This window comes from Xenopus tropicalis, chromosome 7 (genome assembly GCF_000004195.4).
Source record: "Xenopus tropicalis strain Nigerian chromosome 7, UCB_Xtro_10.0, whole genome shotgun sequence".
NCBI lineage: Eukaryota > Metazoa > Chordata > Amphibia > Anura > Pipidae > Xenopus > Xenopus tropicalis.
Genome location: NC_030683.2, coordinates 80,632,122 through 80,652,841, shown reverse-complemented (window position 1 = coordinate 80,652,841; position 20,720 = coordinate 80,632,122). Strand labels below are relative to the sequence as shown.

General features: G+C 38.6%; 1 protein-coding gene across 2 annotated transcripts; it reads right to left on the bottom strand.

The window, feature by feature from the left end:
* Nucleotides 1–1,922: 1,922 nt before the first annotated feature.
* Nucleotides 1,923–18,303, bottom strand: hmbs (hydroxymethylbilane synthase). Of its 2 annotated transcripts, none has more exons than XM_012966350.3 (14): nucleotides 14,525–14,636; nucleotides 12,352–12,405; nucleotides 11,174–11,246; nucleotides 10,961–11,010; nucleotides 10,508–10,563; nucleotides 10,039–10,116; nucleotides 9,881–9,958; nucleotides 9,566–9,641; nucleotides 8,693–8,806; nucleotides 7,335–7,373; nucleotides 4,926–5,045; nucleotides 4,450–4,503; nucleotides 3,891–3,977; nucleotides 1,923–2,746 (listed from the first exon to the last, which is right to left on the bottom strand). In XM_012966350.3, exons 1-14 carry the CDS (start codon nucleotides 14,546–14,548, stop codon nucleotides 2,573–2,575), a joined length of 1,077 nt encoding a protein of 358 aa, XP_012821804.1. In that variant the 5' UTR covers nucleotides 14,549–14,636; the 3' UTR covers nucleotides 1,923–2,572.
* Nucleotides 18,304–20,720: the final 2,417 nt, after the last annotated feature.

The window sequence follows — 20,720 nt, the reverse complement described above, 5'->3', positions numbered from 1 at the left end:
TCCGCAGCCTTCTGCAATATCGGTTGCCTCGCCGAGTTGCCATACACGCACCGAATATCGTGCGATATTATCGGTGCGTGTATGGCCAGCTTTAGTCAAATAATATTACTGGAGTCAGATTAAAGTGTTAAGGGGGGTAATAACACGTTATCAGACATATTCCTACAATGCAAAAAGCCAAATCTATGTATTTATGTAAATGCATATCTCTCTGTTTCTCTTATCTCTCCTCCAATCCCTTCCTCTCTTGTCTCTTCTCACATTTTTACTCCAACTCTCTACCCCAGCAGCCTACCTTTCTAGTACCACTGTCTGTGCTTTTCCTTTTTTTTTTTTTACAAATAATTTCAGATGTGGTCTCCTTAGGGACCATCAAAAAATATAGGGAAGTTTCTCTCCATGGTATTCATCTTAACCCTGCAAGAACACTTAGGGGTCAGGTGATCGCTTGAATATACCAAAGCAAAGACTTTTGGTCGCCCACAGTTAAAACTGTGCTGCCGCGGGCAATAAATCTAAAACTGTCTTACATGACAACCCCTGTTTTTTGTAAATATACTGTATGCACTAGCATGAAACTAACAGACAATTTACTTATGAAACGGGACCAGGGAATGTGCATTGATCAATACCTTTTTTTTTTGTATGTTTGTAGTTAATTTGGCCAGATCAGTTGCACTTCCATTGTATTTGTATACTTTATTTAGCCTTGGAGTGCTCCCACAACCTCTTTTTGTGTATTTATGTAGTTTAGCAGATTTAATTCTGCAGGAAGAATGGCCAAACTTCCATGTGGGTTCAGCACCCCCACACCCGTCCCTTTAATGGTGGTCTTATGCCTTTAAAAAGAATGGGTGTTGGTTAATGGGCAGTCTTCTCCTCTGCAAGCGGGGGAGGATTGGGCCTGGGGAACCAGGCAATCTCTCTCTATATAAGCAAAAGGCATGGGAGTGACTAAGCCCTCTGATTTAAACCAGCTCCCAGGTCAAGAATGGCAACAGTGCACGGGAGTGCCAGCCTTTGAAAAATATGACCAGAGGTAAATAGATAGGACCACCATACGGGTTTTACCTTGACGTGGTATGGTGGCTTACCAATCTTATGATCATAATTTTGTAACTAAAAACCCCTGTTTTTTGTCAATATATTGTATGCACTAGCATGAAACTAACAGACAATTTACTTATGAAACAGGGGACCAGGGAATGTGCATTGATCAATCCCTTTTTCTTGTTACATGACTAACATTAAGGATCACCACAAGTTAAACCTATCACTTGGGGTGTTCTGGATCGCAGAAAAATGCAAAGGAAGGCAAATTCCCACAATTAAGCCAGATCTAGCAGAGCTCTTAATATTATACTATGGAAAGTAATTTCCTGAAGATTTGTCACCCATGGTAGCACAGATAGCATATGCTACAATTTTTTGCCTACGGTTATATCACCCTTAAAGTGACCATACAAGTGCCGATAAAAGCTGTCAGAACAAGTGGACATTATCCTCCAACGGACCTACCCGACTGAAACCTTGCTGAAAATCGTCCAGATAGATATCGATCAGACCAGATCTGTGCATTGATGTAGTCTTTGACTACAGGCTGCACAGTGGCAATTTTAATCCAATCAATTGGCCTAAGTGGATCTTTCAGTGTATGGCTACCTTTACCCTTTACTTCTAAACTTTCTCTGCCTGGTTGACATACTCAGATCCCCGATATTTTACACACTGACCCAAAGCATTCTGTGCTTCAGTTCATACATTGTAGTGTTATTGATCACCAAGGCAAAAAAAAACAAACCATAATCGCCCATTCTTCTTAATTGGGGAAAAATGGTAGATGGTCTTTACGTTTTTTATGTGTTCAAAATCCACTATTGCTTCTGGGGTTTGTGATCAAACAGCAACAGAAAAAAAACACGATAAATCTACATTTGTTTAATATTCAGCCAAATATAACTTTCTACAATGGATAATTGCAAAAAATACCAAAAACATTATCCCATAACACTGATGAAAAATTACAATCCAAATCATTCTATTGTCAGAGCAGCATACATTTGTGAAGAATTCTGCTTCTGGGTGTATTGTGTAACATAATCATTGATCTATGTCTATTTCATAATATGAAGAATTGTTTGGTTTCTTCTCTAAAAAGGCTGCAACCTTTTGTTTAAACGAACAAGACCCCATTTAAATAGTAAAATATAAGAGCTTTTTTAATATACATTAACTTGTTAAGTTATATAATCGAATACCATATAAAACTGATTTCAGTGGTGGGTCTCCATATGGCCCATCTGAGACCTGAAACCTCCCAGGGCCCATAATTCCCAGGGGGCCAAGTGTTGTGGGACTGGGGAAGAATGTGGGTTAAGTGGAGCAGGAGTAGGACTGAGGCTGGAGTAGGAGGGGGTGGGGTTCAGCCTGGGGCCCAAAGAAGAATTTATCTGCCCCCCTGACAGAATTTAGCCTTTTCTGCATATCATGAACAAAGCACATATTTCTTGATGTTACAGGCCTCTAGCAGTAGTCAAGTTTAGTGGCTTTTTGGCTGTTCCGTCTCTCTCCATTATCTAGAATCATTTAGCTGCCGCGCCACAGTTAAGATTTCTTTAGCACCTTTGCTTAACAGCAAGTCTGCCAACCCTGTACCTAAACATTCTGCAGATTCCAAAGCTTGGTGTGAAACACCTAGGGCTGTGATACCAACATGCTGCACATCATCATTGGGTCCTTCCACTTCCTAGAAGCATGAAAAAGCAGAAGACATTTTAGCAATATAATGTAAAACCTACGTAGGCAATTTTTTTTTTTTAACATTTTTAGCTCATAGTATCTTTTTAAAATAAATGTGACCACTAGTTAACCAAGGATATTAGTTTCCCTTTAAATTTATTTTTGTACGTACAGCAGTCTATGAAAAACAGAGCCCGCCACTACAATTTGGCTTTCTTTTTGGTGTCATTGACCCTGTGAAGGCCATAAAATGAGAAAGAATCATGCATCAATCAGGGGCAGAACACAAGTATTATTGGGTGAGGAGCATTAAGGTCAGGCCATCAACAGAAATCTTGTTTTCCCACATAGTACCAACATTTTTGGCCATGTACTTCACAAAGAATCATTTAGCAGTAGATTTTGCTAGGACAAAAGGTTAATGAGACATATCCTATAAAAATTATGAATGTACAGGTATAGGACCCGTTATCCAGAATGCTCGGGACCAAGGGTATTCTGGATAAGGGGTCTTTCCGTAATTTGGATCTCCATACCTTAAGTCTACTAAAAAGATCAATAAACCATAAATTAGACCCAACAGGATTGTTTTGCACCAAATAATGCTTATTTATAGCTTAGTTGGGATAAATTACAAAGTACTGTTTTATTTCTACAGAGAAAAAGGAAATCAGTTTTAAAATTCTGAATTATTCGTAAAAATGGAGTGTATAGGAGACAGGCTTCTACTGTGTTTCTGGCAGAGACCGTTAGGACACACCCACCTCATTTGAAACACGGACAGAGAACTGATAGGATTTGTAGGGAGCTCCAATAAAGGGGCCATTTTTGCAGACAGTATTCAATTTTAGCCCAAATTGAAACCAGCATCATACATTATTCATAAGTTTTTCCCCATTTATCCAATATGTCTCCTTTAAACTAAAAGAGTGGGCAATATCCAACAGTTTTGCCCATCAATGCATTTTTTTTTACCTGTATTCAAGCTTATTTTCTTTATTTCATTAGGTGCCTAGTATATGCATTCCCAAAAAAGATTAACTGTTATATAATATGACGCAAAAAATCAGATGCATTGCAAAATTAAAGCTGGGTTGCTTACAAAGTCTAACAAACTTGGCATATATGTATATTTGCCATCATAAACTCACTTGCTGTGGGAAGTTTATGCAACTCTGCATTGTCTCCTTCAGAGAATCAGAACCATCCAAGCTGTATACAGCACCAGTAAGGTAGAGCTGGAGAAAAGGTTTAACAGAACACACTTAGTAACTGACCCTAAATATGAGAACATTAGAAATAAAAGCTCAGAATGTGTTAAGTCAAAGGAATGTTGATGTTATGTGTTTTTTTTATTTGCACAGAAGAAAAGAAGCTCTGCAGCCACACCATTCATTGTCTCAAATCGCTTACAACTATATGTAAAAGCAATTTTTATGCTTATGGCACATTTGCAGCTGTATAAAAAGCACCTGATGTTACCTCCCGCAGATCCCACTGACTTGAGGGATGTTTGACTGGCATTTTTCAGACCAAAAACTGTACTAGAGGATTTTAAGCTGTAAAGATCAGGTACTGGTGCTGTCATTCAAGAAAATGGGAATCACAGGAAGCCAAAAGAAAAGTGTGGCATCAGTTCACAGCATAGTGCAAGTTAGAGATAGTACAGTGTAATATGTGCAATATAATTCTTTAACAAGGACACCATACCTGAGAGTCCTTCACAACTGTATTCACTGCCACTGGAACACTGCAGCCCCCTTCCTAAAACATAGGAAGAATCAACATATAAGGGAACTGTAACCTATTTCATGGGTCACCCCACTACCTGCCAGTTTCCTTTCCTGTCGTATGAAAGAAGATTTTATTTACCAGGCTATTTATTTTACAAGTTTATATAATAAAAACATATTACATACATATTACCACACTTTGCATAGAATAAACCAGTCTTAATTCATGTACAAAGTTTCTTTACCCTTGTTATTTTGTTAAGGTAGGGTATTTTCCAGCTGTTGTGTCAGATAGGAGCACAGTTTCCTCAGGGTAAACAGATTTAGTATAAACATGAAGATAATGAAACAAAAGTATTCCCCCTTGTTTTACTGAACTTCTACAGGAAAGTAAAGCAGACACTAAATATACACTAAATATACAGTAAATATTCCTTTAACATTGCTTCTTACCAGTCTCTTCATGAAGGCTCTCTCTGCTATGCAGCGTAGAACTGTCTCAGGATCCTGTAGAGCAGACACCATGCTCAAGATATCCTGGTCTTTAGCTCGTACTTCTATAGCAAGAGCCCCCTTTAAAGAAAGAGGAAAAAATACATTGTGTTGGTTAGTATAAAATAACAACACCAGTATTTACTAGAATATTTTAAATGTAGCTGTGTCACTGTGTTTCATACAGCAGAGAACCTCAATCACCTTGAATTTGCAGATGTGCAAAATTAAATGTAAGCTGTAATGCAAACTGCATTGCAGTAAGTAAATGATGCAGGGTTTAGAGATTACACTGTCAAAAGTTAAAAAAAAAAGAGGGCTGATATTCAAGTGGCTGGATATTATTGTCTGGATAACGAATACTAAAATACAGGTCCTCAATTATGAGCTTTTTGACAGCACTGGGCTGCCATCATGGAAGGGGAAGGCAGGAGTCCTGTCAAGGGCCCATTCCACATAAAACTCCCTGTCTGTCACTAAAGAGACAGAGTTTGGTGGATCGGGGACCTGCCCAAAGGATGTACAGTGACCCACAATTCCTAGGGACAACCCTGCAATAAAGAAAAATTGAGATGTATTGTTATTTAATGATCAGTTATATGGATTCATATTAGATTGTACAGGCCATGTTAATTAGAGATTAAAGGTTAATTTAGGCAAGGGCTGCTTTATTTTTTTGTTTGTTTTTGAACAACAGTATGAACACATACTGTACGTGCTAAGTACGTGCCTCAGAAAAGAACTAAGGGCTCTGGCACACGGGGAGATTAGTCTAATAGACTAATCTCCCCGAGTTGCCTACCCCTGCCATCCCACCGGCGACTTACAGACTAAGTGATCTATTTGTGTAGCGAATAAACTTTATTTTATCACATGATCACAACTGTTTGGTGATTTTTTTTCATTAATAATACATATGTATTTGATACTGAAGCAAACTTATTTAACCCTTATATAAGCTTCATCTATGCCCCATCTTGTCTAGGAAATAAGACAAACACACACCCCCTATGTGATGCTGAAATTCTAGATTCAAACTTTCCATAATGCGTACAGCTTGAATAATTTTCACTTACTCTTTGTTACAGTGAAACTGCTTTTGCCTTAAAACTGACTATAATGTACTTAACATACTTTAAAAAATTAGTATTTTTTGATAAATGCCTTTGTAGCCTAATTACATAAGCCGAAGACGTCCAATCAAAATGTCTACATTGTCTGTTTTGTAGATACAGCATGAAAAAGCTGGCAATACACGCACCGATAATATCATACCAAACCTCGTTTCGTGCAATATTTGGTGTGTGTATGGCAACTCGACAAAGCGTCTGATATCGCAGAGGGCTGCTGATATTGTTCAACTCGCCAATCAGGCGGGTTAAAAGATTTTGATCGGGCGCCTGAGCAAAATCTACTTTCAGGGCCTAATTGGCAGAAGGAGGTAGAAATCCTATTGTTTCTACCTACATATCTGACGATTAAGCCCTGAATGTCAGTGGAGGGTTGGAACGATCTTTCGTGCTACCGATAGCCGATGGTCACACAAAAGGTCGAAAATCGCCATGTGTGGTCAGCTTAACATGATTTCAGTGGTACCCAGATGACAATTTTCTCTATCCTACTTCAAAATTCCATGGCTCTGGTCCAGAGTCCGGGGCTGTAAATACAATAACAGCCATTATTAAACATTGGTATTCTGCAGAGTCTATTTCATAATGAATAATATTAATTATATTTTTCACTGAATTTTTTTCTTCTGCATATGTTCCAGCATGTTATCTTGTCCATACATATGTTACAGGCTCCAAATCATGCTTAGTTCTGTACTAAGGCACTCAGTACATACATTCAAAAACAGTCTCATTTAAAGAAAAACAATCCTTAGGGGGAGGGCACATGGTGCATATATCAGCTTCTTTCAGCCCTGCGTTTTTCGGCCTGGCTGAGAGAAGTGGATGTGCTTGCCTACACTCCTCATTGTGCCTGCATAGAACTATGGCAACCGCCCAAGATCAGAGGTCGGCCTGGAAAACGTTGTTTCTTGTCCGATCCACTCCGCTCTGTGTGCCTGCACATACGCAGGGTTGAGAGAAGCGGATATACACATTGTGTGCCCTCACCCTTAACTAAATTACCTCTAATATCCAGTTACCTCGGCCTTTACAATCTTATATTAATCGATACAATTGATCATTAAGTAACAATACATCCTAATTTTTTTATCCATACGGTATAGAGATCATTAGATCTCTGTACAGTAGGGTATTACCAGGGTTGCCATTATCAATCAAAGGCCCTGTGTGATTATAAAGTCTAACAGTTCAGAGGAATAAATAGCATGCAAATGGCCATGAATCTGCACTCACATACCTGCCCCACAGCATAGAGACATTCATCCGATGTCAGAATCTGAAAGGTAAAGTAAAGGTAATGAAACCCTCAAATCCAAATAAATAATTCACATAGGGGCTGATTTACTAACCCACGAATTCGAATTGGAAAAATTCCGATTGGAAAACGAACATTTTGCGACTTTTTCGTATTTTTTGCGATTTTTTCGGCGCCTTTACGACTTTTCGGAAATTATCGCGACTTTTTCGTTACCAATACGATTTGCGCGAAAAAACGCGAGTTTCTCGTAGCCATTCCGAAAGTTGCGATTTTTTCGTAGCGTTAAAACTTGCGCGAAAAGTTGCGCTTTTTTCGTAGCGTTAAAACTTAAAAGGCGTGATGTTTTGCGCAAGTTTTAACACTACGAAAAAAATCGCAACTTTTTGCGCAAGTTTTAACGCTATGAAAAAATCGCAACTTTCGGAATGGCTACGAAAATCTCGCGTTTTTCCGCAAAAATCGTATTGGTAACGAAAAAGTCGCTATAATTTTCCGAAAAAATCGCAAAATACAGATCATTACGAAAAAAACGCAATCGGACGCATTCGGCCCGTTCGTGAGTAAGTAAATGGGCCCCATAGAGTTAACATGCTAAACTTGTTGGCTGTGAATATTGTCTGTTATGCAAGGCACAAATCTAGTTACTATTTCAAAAATAGTATAATATGTAATAATTTTTTTCTCTGCAGCTCTCAGGCTTGAAAGTTTAACTGCTGTTCAAATGATACCTGGCTGCTACAGTAATTAAGCCCAACTGATATACATTGTAGGCAAATGTAGGCTTTACATGTCCTTTAAAATAGGTCCATTTATAACACACTAAAAGCTAGTTTAATGGTGGCATTAAAAATGAATACTTCTATGCAGCCTGAACTGTAACAGATGCTCTGTTTGACTGCAACACACTTCCTTAGTTTTACAACTTAAACCACATAAACAAGTTGCAGCCTTCTGCCCTACCTTAATGGAATTCCCTTTTCCAAACAACTGAGACATCAGCAGTGTTTTTCTAAATGTATTGCAACACAGGTGCATATGTAAATGTTTTTATTATATCATATGCTTTGATGCTTTGGGATCTATGGTTAAGACTATGAAATTCATATATAACAGAAGAGTTATGCTTCATGCTACATGCTTCTGCCTGGATTTGAAGTGGTTTTGAAACACAGCATATAATAGCCCACCTGATATTTGTGTTCCATCTTTAGTGAGCACAGGGCAAAAGGAGAGGGAGCAGCAAGGGGTATTTTTCTATACCCCAACATAGTTATGTTGAGGTACCCATGGCTGCACAGGTCAGGTCAACTGAAATAATTGCCAACAATCACACATACCTGTCCAATTCTGTTTTCCCAGCCCATACGGCGCAGTCCAGCTGCTGCTAAGATAATTGCACTAAAATCCTCCTTTTCGTCCAGTTTCTTCATTCTTGTATTTAAGTTGCCACGCTTTGGAAATGTCAAGGATCAAGCACATCAGAATTCAAGAAAATTCTATTTAAATCTTTAGCACTCTCAGCAGCCGAGGGTATTTTTAGCTTGTATATGTTTTCTATTTACATAAAACCATAAGTTATACACTGCAATTGACAGTCAAGTAACACAGACAGCAACAGTTGCATTTAAAGACCAGATACAAACCCATAAGTACAGATTTTGCAAGCCAAACACAAGTAAGGAGACGCTACCCTTATGAAGAAGCTTCCATGACAAGGATTTGAGTGGTGTTTTCCTTGTTTTAGTATGATGGGCAACAGTTTGGTTGCCCAATGGCTTGGAAGCAGATTTCCTGAAAGAGCAGAGGTTCAAAGGAAAGCTAAATGTTTGTAGATGCACAGAATTTTTTTTCCTCTACTTATAAAATCACAATGGGCATAAGAGCTGGCAAGCTGAATCAGTGCACATTCTTGTGGGGAACGAGCTAACCAAGGAGTGAATTGTTGCACCAACACAATCATTTGTGGTGCACAGAGTAAATGTTTCTTATACACATATAAATAATTCACATAACCACAATAATACAACAGTAGATACAGTGTGCAATGATTCCAAATAAGTATAAGGCATAACTGAGTGCTTGCAATACCAGACCTATCCACAATAGTGCAGATTATATGCACTCTTTCTAAAAAAATATGACATGTTTAACATCATTGTTGACCTTGAAAAGATTTGACCTTTAAGCTCAATACTTTTGTTAAAGGATACAATATCTTTAAACTCCAAGTGTGGAAATTTTTTCTTAAGCTGTGCTGCTCTTCGGAGGGAGCTAGTTCCGATTACACTGATGAGAAAAATGGCATTTCAACTCATCATTAAAGCAATTTAATCTACATTACATCAGAAAAAGTAGATGGTGTTCAAACTAAAACCAGAGTTTACGGTCTTAACAGTATTAACAAATACACTCAGTTTATTTGACCTTCTTAGCATATGAGTTAATAGTAGTTCACAATTGCTCTCCAGCAAGCTATTTGCTTTAGAAAGTGCTTCATCCCTAAAAATTTGAATGCAACTTCTTACCTCTTTTCAGGCAATGTGCTCAAGGTATTCCCATATCTTTTAGGGTGAAACACAACCGCATCATATGGATTCTCGCGCCTGAGTAAAGAGATACTTGTCAGTACTATGTACAGTAATAATGGTGAATCACACACAGCCTGCTCTGCAGGAACACATACTTGCACACTGCTCCAATGGTAAATCCAGGTGGCAGGGAGGTCGGTAAATCTTTCAGTGAATGAACAACCAGATCGACCCTAAAGCACAATCAAAGGTAGACAAAGTTCATTGATAATCAATAACCTTTTCCAAACTATAAGTGATTTTTAAAAACCCTGCCTACAAAGAAATCCCTTGAAAACAAGTGTACACAGCTTTTGATACACAGTGGACCAATTAACTGATTTACCACATTTGTGGAATGGATTTTATTACAATAATGGTCTCAAGTAGCCTTTGATCAGAACAGAGATCATAAAAAAAACTTTGGAGGTCCACATCAATTGAACCTTCTCACTTTTCAGCCCTGGTTGACATTATAACAACAGCCATCCTGTCACAAAAATAAACTGGGAGAAATGGGCAACCCCTCTGTTTTAGAATTATACCTTCTATTATGTGTCCCTTAACCCATATTCAAAATCTTACTCATTTCTCTCAAGTGCATTCTCCAACTCTTTGGTGAAGAGGCTCTTTTCTCCAATCTGTAAGATGAACAGCAGTAGGGAACTAGGGTTAAAACTTTTTTACATTACACATAAAATTGAAGACGTTTGTGTCAGTTGATATTTAAAAGTTAATGCAAGTCATTGAGCTAATGCCACATGTGGCAGATTCTCAGTCTGTGAATAGAAGCAGGCAGACAATCTGCCCCTATGCTTGAATCAGCACTCTTCTGTGTCTGCGCCCAGATATCGACACAAAATGCATACTTCCACACTTTAGAGCTGAAATCCTCTATGTGTACCTGCACCTGGGCTGATGCAGTGGCTCCGGTTGCAGACACAGAAGGGCACTGATTAAAGTATAGGGGCAGATTCTTAGGCTCTGTTTAGCCACACCAAGAATCCACCACATGTGGCATAAGTCTTACATACGAACCTTTGAAAGTGCTGTGTCCAAGATTTTATCCCCAGTAGTAGACATGGCAACTAAAAAAGGTTGAACAAGAGATTGTTAGATGCAAAACTAAACACAAAAGCATTATGAAAATACATTTCAGGAAGCACATACACTGAGAAAACAGAAATAAACAGTGGAATGGTAAGAGAAAGATAACATGTAAACCAAAACGCAACATCACAAATGTATTACCAATATCAAAGTGTGTAGATGGGAACCTCTTGCTCAGCATTTCCACCACACTATCAGTCTGTATGCGGGCCAGCTAGAGATAAACAAAGAATAGCTATAAAATGAGCTACTGTGTGCATTGCACCATAAATGTGCCCTTTATTTTCTATTACTGTCAGGTTACATGATGTATCTGTACCTCTCAAAAGGGAAGTTCACCTTGAAATTAACTTTTGGTACAATGTAGGCAAAGAAATTTTAAGACAATCTGCATTTTTAATTACATCTTTTGTTGTTGTGCAGCAGTCAGGTTTAGGATTTTAACTGCTCTCTGGTTTCTAAGGCTTAATTATCCCAGCAACTTGCCAACTGTATGAACGTCAGTAAGAAAAATCAATAGTAAAAGGTTCTGAATATATTTGAAAGATAAATAATGAAAAATAACATGAAACCGATTAATCTGTTTTTTGGTTGCTGGGGTCAAGCCACCCCTTCCCCCCAGTGAGGTAGAACAGGGAAGCTAATAATTAAAATGGAATATTGCTTAAAATAGGTCAATTTATAACGCACTAAAAGCTCATTTAAAGGTGGAGTTACGAATTAATACTTCTATGCCTATTCCTTTTTTCTAGTGCATACAGTTGGTAGTATTTTAGTGATTTAGAGGAACATTTTACCCCCACCTACCGATGAACTACTACTTCTATTACCCTCCATTATATCAATACAAAATGGAGAATGCTAAGAGCAGCAGGGATGGATGGAGAAAGAAAAGAGAGAAAGTGCCTGGTTGCAACATAGCAATTTCCAGTAGGTGCCATTAGGTCTTCTGAAAGTTTTGCTCTAATAAAAGAACCATAATGTTTGACAAGATTTGGTCTAATATAAAAGACCATACTAGAAAGTAAATGTTATATCTTGCACCCACTGGGTTTCTCCATAGCAGTAATGTTGGGTCAAAAATGAATTTTTGCTGCATGACCATGGGCAATTTCTTTCATGCAATAGACCAAGTCTTGCCTGGACTATACATTTCACAGACACTTGCACACAGCACTTAGAACCGCTATCTGGCAATACTGAGCCACTCACATCCTGAGAGGTCATTTCCATAAAGTACCAATAATATATATCAGACATTTTATCTGCCCTGATCTTAGATTCTTTGAGTTTAGACTGAAGAAAAAAATATATTTTACCTGACTTTTCCTTGTCCCAACACGAATAACATGTTTGTTCTCCTCTGCACCTTCCTGCGTCACAGAAAACAAAAGATTATGGGTCAGCACCAGCAGGTCAAGAACTTCTTTTTAGAGGCCTTGTTAGAGGTCCCACAGACAAGACTGATTTACCAATTTAGTTGTGTTAACTGAGGATCAAAATCATTTATTAACAAATATTTATAAAGCACCAACATATTCCATAGTACTGTACACTAGATGGCTATATACATTGAACATACAAATTACATACAAAACTACAGCCAATAACTAACCCAATAAGCAAAAAGGGCTTGTTGACTGGGCAGACTTGGTAATCCATGGTATCTGTTTTTGTGTCTGGAGTGGGAGAGGGATCCCCGGCCTAACATATAAGTAAAGGTGGCCATACACTACACTGTTACAGATGTTCAGAAATTCTTGCATTTGGCCATCCATCTGATTGTAATTTATAGTGGACCTTGTGATGTGTGACAGCTAAATGAGGCTACTTTTATTTCAAAATTATGGGAATGAATACTGGAGATGGCTAATGCTCTGCACACTGGTGGTACAGGTATGGGACCCATTATCCAGAATGTGTGGATGTTTCCGGATGAAGGGTATTTACATAATTTGGATCTCCATACCTTAAGTCTACTAAAAATTTAAACATTACAAAAAATCCAATAGGATTGTTTTGTCTCCAATAATAGGATCAAATACAAGATATGGTTTTATTGTTACAGAGGAAAAGGAAATCATTTTTAAAATTTGAATTATTTGATTAAAAGAGTCTATGGGAGATGGACATTCCATGATTTGGAGCTTTCTGGATAATGGGTTCCCGTATTATGGACCAAAATCCTTCCAAATCCAGTATTGTAGTTCAGCTAACTCATTCAGGCAGGCTTTCACTCCTGTGCTCCTAATTAAACGTAGACATGATATAGAATAATGGAGGACACCTTACAATGCAGGACTTTGCTGCAAATTAGTGTTTATTGGCGTGTTCCACTACATGTTTCGGACTTGAAAAAGGGCTTTGCCCGAAACACATAGTGGAACACGCCAATAAACACTAATTTGCAGCAAAGTCCTGCATTGTCAGGTATCCTCTATTATTTTATATGATGTTCCCGTATTATGGATCCCATACTTCTACATAAAATTTCATACTTGGTCTGGATCACATTACGACATTCAACAAAGACATCTGGGATATATGTTTCAGATAAAAAAAGCATATACCCTTGAGGGAAAAAATTACAAATGCAAATACAAAGCAGGTTTGTAAGGCCAATTTGCAATTTGAATGGTATTCAGTCATGCTGGGAGTTATTTACGCAATCTACATTTTGCCACATATAAGCATCCAAAAAGTCACTGAACTCATTACACACAGTAGAATATATTCAAGTTGTTAAAAAAGTTGGGCTGCAAATAAAAGACACCTTTTTAAATAACAAAGATATTCTACTGTGTGGTGAATTCAATGACGTTTTGAATGCAAATACAAAACACACAACTGCATTTAATGCCTGGGGCTAAGAAACACATTGCATACTACAGAATCAGGTGAACTCCTTATATTTAGGTGTGCCACTCCACTTAACGGTCTGTTATCACTTTGGCAAAAGGTCCAATAGTGCCGTTCCTGTACATGATTCCATTTGTTTTTTCAGCCCTGCCTGGCATGTTTGGGGAACAGAATAACTCCTAACAAATACAACCCTCAATATAAAACACCCTATAATATAATACAGGTAAGAGATTGCCTATCTGGAAACCTTATATCCAAAAAGTTATGAATTAACGGAAGTGTATTTCTCAAAGACTCTATCTTAAGCAAATATTTCCAAACCAGTAGTGTACCTTGTAGTTTATCCTAACTAAGCTGTATATATTTACCCAACATCTCTGAGGTTATACAGTTAAGATCAAGTGCCAGTCATCTGGATAACAGATCCCATACCTCTATGAGGTTATACAGCTAAGATGTGTGAAAGGCAGCCTCCTCTGACTGAGTAAAAACTCAGAAACAAGGACAGTTCAATGAAGCAAGCCTAAAGGATCCAGATCCCTGCCATCATGTGCCGTGCATATTCACACTGAATTAAAGTCAGCAGCGTTTAATATAACACAAAAGTTAATCAGATCAGCAAATATTTACCAGAATTTCCCAGGTGTCCATCATTAAGTGTGAACTGCTAGAGGTGTCTGCACGTGGGTGCCCTTGTAATGGTGTGCTCTCTGACTAATGGAACCACTACACCCTGAGCCCTTTCTAGTGCAATGTGAGCATGCAGATAAGTGTAAGAGTTAGGGCTGGGAGTGGCTATGGGTGGGGTCATATTTTAAAGGATAATTTAACATGAATCCTCACTGCATGTTATCAGGGGAGTTCAGATTAGACTGCCATTTCTCTTTTAAGTAATAAATGAATGACAGAGTCCCCGTTATCTTGGCACAGGGGCAACTCCCTTCTATGTGCTGAGCTGCAAAAATCCATTCTGCTACCCCCTGCCAGAAAAGACACAGGCAGCAGCATACAATTACCATCTAAAAATTTGAAGCTACAAACCGGCAGAACTGCTTGCAATTAATATTATTCAGTGAACCTTCTAACTCGCGAGTCTTTTTCGGCGATTTTGGGAAATCGCGCCGCCGCGCGTGCCATCCCACCGGCGACTTACATGTTCGCCGGTGGGATGGCGGCTCATGGCAACTCTGGGAGATTAGTCGCCCGCGAACAGGGAGTTTTGTCGTGGGCGACTAATCTCCCTGTGTGCCAGAGCCCTAAAAATGGACATTAGTCATTCCCTGTCTTGTTTCAGGAGACAGCAGCTTTGGCCCAAATGCTGAAATAAACTGCTTTTATAATTCCTCACTGGTCCTTTGAATGGGAACTGAAGTTGGGCACACAAATAAGCCAGTTAGATTTGATGATCCATCTGGATCAGCTAAAACATGAAAGCTTAGTGATCCCATAAGTAACTGCTGGTCAGTGTCACAGAAGGCTTATCATTATAAACAAGGGAAATGGCATACATTAAAGGGGATCTAAACCTAAAAAATGAGTTGATGTAACTTTACTCAGGTTTCTACTGTAAGAACTTCTGAAATTTACACAATTTTCTATGTGTAGCCGTTTCTGAGATATTGGCAGTTTTAGACTGATAATACCAGACTTTTTGGCTGTCAGAAAATAGTGTCACTAACAGTTTGGTCCTTCAAAGAGAGTGGTTGAGCTGAAGCCTAGCAGTATAAAACTGTCCAAATCTGCTAATATCTCTGATAACAAATACAAATAGAAAATAAATGTAAATGGCTAAAGTGTTCAGAGGACAACTCTGAATAAGTTTACATGAATGTATTCTTTGAGTTTAGATCTTCTTTAAGGAACACAGCCATAACTTTAACCCGGAAAAAGGCCCTCAACAATGACAGTAAATGCAGGTTCGCCTGGCAAGGGCCATATCAATGAGCCGAAATATTGGTAAGGCAGGCCCATAAGAAAGCCCCAGACATGGACCACGCCATGTTTTATTGCGAGTGCATTACAGTGAGAGAAACTGGGTAGTGCTGTGTTTTAATAACCAAAGCCCATTTTTAGATGATCTACTGGTCACCTATTTAAAAATGAACTAATACATCACAATCTACCTTTCGGGCTCACCTGTTGCTTTAAACCAAATGTTCCAAACCTGTAGATTTAGTCCCATTTTAGAGCTCAGAATGGGGTGGGGCTGATCAAAGTATCAAAATATATTTACTGTATTGGCTGATCCTATTAATAAATGTAAAAAAATTAAAATGCGATGATCGATTGATTGAGCCTAGCCTTCTTTCTGTATAGGAAGGAGTCAGGCTAGGCTCGATCAATCGATCGTCGCATAGTGGAAGCAGCTCCTTCCTTCGCCTTATCGCTGTAGTTCAATTGACAGGAAGCCAAGTTTTAGCAGGTATTTTCTATTAAAGCATTTAAAATACTAAATGGTTTGCAGGATAGGGCAGTTATTGGGGCAGGGTAGAATAGCTTTTTTACTCAAAAAAATTTAGTGTTACATTTCCTTTAAGGTGGCCATACACGCACCGATGATATTCGGTGTATGTATGGCAAGTCGGCAAGGCGACCGATATCGCAGGAGGCTGCTGATATCGGTTGACTAGCTGATCGGACGGGTTAGAAAATTTTGATTGAGCGCCATTGAAGGCGCCCAAGCAAAATCTATGTTCGGGGCTGAATCTGCAGAAGGAGGTAGAAATTCTATTGTTTCTACCCCCTTATCTGATGATTCAGCCCTGAACGTCAGTGGAGGGTTGGAAAGATCGGAAATCGCCACGTGTGTGGCCAGCTTAACTCACATCTTCACTACACTTTATTTACTGCAACTTGTGATAGGATAAATCCCAAACTGCTTTTTGCCACTGTAACACTAAAATATATTCATTCAGTTGGTCACTTTAATAAACATGGGGAATTTACACAAAACAACAATACCTGGAAAAGACTGGCTCTGTAAAACAAAGGACAGATGGTAATTATGTCCATTTAGGAATAATGGTGAACAAGGTGGTAGATATTAACTCCCTAATGTCCCGGAACAATGTCTATATGTTAAATAGCTATTTCAACAATTATATATCCCAGATTTTTAAACATTAAAAGGTTATTTTATTGGTCCTGTGGCAAGAAAATTTTTAGAAGTTGCTCTTACAATGTTAGCTAGTTATTTAAAACGTAGATGTATACCAAAATGTTGAAATGATTTCTCTTTATCAAGTCCTGGGTGTGAAGGCACATCTAAGCGAACACCTGTGTAAGCTTCTAAAGGCGGTCACCAAAAGACCACCTCCGTACAAACTTTCCACATATTAAAGGGGTGATTCATGTTATAGAATGGGCAGTTCTAAGCAACTTTTCAATTGGTCTTCATTTTTTTAAATTTTTATTTATAGTTTTTGAATTTGTCTTCTTCTTCTGATTCTTTCCAACTTTCAAATGGTGGTCACTGACCCCAGTAGCCAAAAAATATTGCTCTATGAAGTTACGATTTTATTGTTACTCTTTATTACTTATATTGCTATTCAGGTCCTCTCCTATTTATGTACTTTGGACCCCAGCAACCAGATAACCGCTAAAATTACAAAATTAAGTGCTGCTAAACAAAGAGCGAAATAATTAAAAAGAAACTAAAAATAATAATTATGCCATTTGATACACTTCACTGGGGTCAGCTTGAATAGGTTACTGCTGCTATATGCTGGGCACTGTGAGTTATTATACATAACTGGAATTGAAAGCATTTCTTCCTCAGCTTCAAATACTCTAAGAAATTAAGAGAAACCAACCCAATGTAATGGGGGAAATAAAGATCTAGTCTTGGTTTTTTCAGGCCTGAACTCCTCTTCACACTAAATAACATGAAATAAGGTCTCAAAAAGGCCTGAAGTGGGTCATTATCTCTCTTACGAGGCTGGTTGACAGCTATTCAAATGACACTACACAAAGAGACACTGAAAAATGATCGGGAAAGAATATTCTTGTGCCAGGAAGCTTTTTATCACATTAAACCAGTATCTTCTATCCACTATGAAGAAGCTATGATTATACTGAAAATTTTTTTTACTCTAGTCAAATTATTCACTCACATTTACTCTGACCTATTCATTGAACAACTTTGCCATAAAGTTTAGAACCCACTCATTCATAACTGACGGCTGCATTTACCAATCACCGTGTAGCACCTAGTCATGAGAACCAATCACTTTGAAGAAAGGTCAGGCGGAAGCCGCTACCTGTCTAGCACTTACCATGCTGCCACGCTTGTAAAGAAATCTTTGGTCCTAGCTGCAGCGTGTCTTTTTCCCAAGCGAAGAGAAGAAGCAAACGTAGTACGAAACTGACTACTTATTAGCCTTGGTCTTTTACCGCTCTAAGCCATTCGGTTTCCTGTTGATCTAGGCACCCTCTGACGGCGCTCGAGTCTTCAATGACAGCAAACTTTTTTTTTTTTTCAACAAAACTTTATTTGCAAGGTTGGAAAGTTCGCAATATATCTGATCTAACCTTTGTCGTTTTGTGTAACTTTATTGCATCATAGACAAGCACTGGCCGAGACACATAATTATCTTACAGCATTAAATAAGTTTCTCCGTGTCAGCTCTCACCTTATACAAATATGTGTACTTGCGCTTTGTTTTTCTTTACATTTTTAACAGTGGCAAAATTCCTTGGATAACTGTTGGATATCGCTATAAAATGCAATAGAACAATATTTGTGTTTGAATGGGACCATTACCAAAATAAAACATTAGTGATGACATTAGTTCTCGTTCGCACGGTGCCAGCATGGAATCAGTTGTGGTTATCGATGCATCCCAAAAATGGAACCCTGGGACATACCTCCCAGCATTTCAGTAAGAGAAATATCTGGCACTGGTAGCGCTGCAAAAGTATATGGTCTCACCTGCTTTGTGACTACACCCCCACATGCTACACCCACTTTACACTCCCCAGGTTTGCCAGTATAATCACTAAATAAAAGGAATAAAGGGCATATTAACCCCAAAGGAGTCATAATAATTAGTAAAGGAAATTAATATGGGGCATATTAACCCCAGATGTGCCAGTATAATTACTAAAGGAAAGTGATAAAGGGCATATTAACCCCAGATATGCCAGCATAGTTACTAAAGGAAATTGATAAAGGGCATATTAACACCAGGCATGCCAGTATAATTACAAAATGAAATTAATAAAGGGCATAATAACCTCAGACATGCCAACAGATCTGCGCATTTTGCCATCCTTCTAAACAGGGCCAATTCCAGTGGTACATAAATCTATGTTCTTTTCTTCTATTACATCTTATTTGTATCATCAGATATTGGTTGTCAGATACCTTAATCAGTTAATATCAATGCAATATTAATGTACCACTAAGGTTTATAGCCAGAATTAACAAGGCCAGCTTAAGGTTCCCAAACTTACCCCTGTTTTAAGCACATTTTAAAACTGTAGGCTCAGGTCAGAATAACTACAAAATGTGGTGTTTTTACATGAAATTCTTTGTGCGTGCCACAATTTATTGTGTTTGCTGGCCTTAAAATGTGCGCGTGCACACCTTAGAGGGAACATTGCAACCAACCTCCAAGCCCAGTTCTAATGATTTTTTTATCTGGCACCTGAACTACCCCCTCTGATAATGCCAAAATTGGGTAGGAATTGCAGATGCATTACTAGAGGGGTAGGGACAGGAATGGTACTGTCACGACTAGAGGGGTTTCAGATGGAGAGTTGTGATGTGTGGGTTGACCCAAAATCTGTGGGTTTGGGTTGATATTTGTGCAACCATTGTGGGTTCAGGTCAAACTGGAGAAGTAAACTCTTCCTCTTCTCTTGGAGATGCTCGCAGAAGTAGTGTATAAAGTGGGAAGATGTGGGTGCAGGTCATGTGTGGGCACTACAACATTTTGCAAGTTAGGTTTTTTTCTGACCCGCACAAAAAATTATAGAGAGTTTATTACACCAGTGGGGAAGGCCCTGGAAATACAAAAAACACTCCAGCACATGGGATAACTGCAAAACATGGTAAACATGGCAACCATGGTTATTCTTTTTCACTTCTATAGCATGGGATTAACAACCTTGGAGAGGTCAGGTGTGCGTGTGCTTTTACTTTGGAATCAAGCAATTTTCTAAGGCCCTGGGAAGACATAGACATTCTTGTGACCCACCAAAAGACCAATTTTTTGACCCATGAATTTTGGGAATTGGCACAAAAAGGCAGTTCCAAGCAGGGAGCTCCACTGAGTTTGTATGAAATTCGATTCAGGGGTGCACACCCATACATTGCATTTGACACAATAAACACAGGGCATCTCCCCACAGTAAAGGGTGTTACACAGTAAGATCATCAGGTGGTTAGAGCTGTCGCAGGGGAAACAGCCAAAGTCCCCATTATTTCTTAAACTTAAATTGTGCTCCTCTAGTTAAGTACGTCAGTGTGTAAAGTTGCAGTTGTGTGTTAATTAACATTTTCCAATGACAGGCAGGGATGGCAAGTTCATCCAGTGCATCGCAATCATTTTTTCTCCCATAAAACATAAGAAGTCTTATAAGCTCACAAGTGCTACTTAGTGGTACCAAGGAATATTCAAGGCCTAACAATAATTTTAGGGTCTAGTATCTACAGGAGGTTCAGTTCTTCTGCCATACATTTAAGCAAGTATTTTAAAGCGAACATCCACATTACAACTGTAGGTGACACACTTCATATAAAGGATCTGACACTTTTTTTAGTAGTATTGCCACTCCAGTAATAACCACTGCAATCTGTAGCAGAGGAGGTGTTTTGCTATTT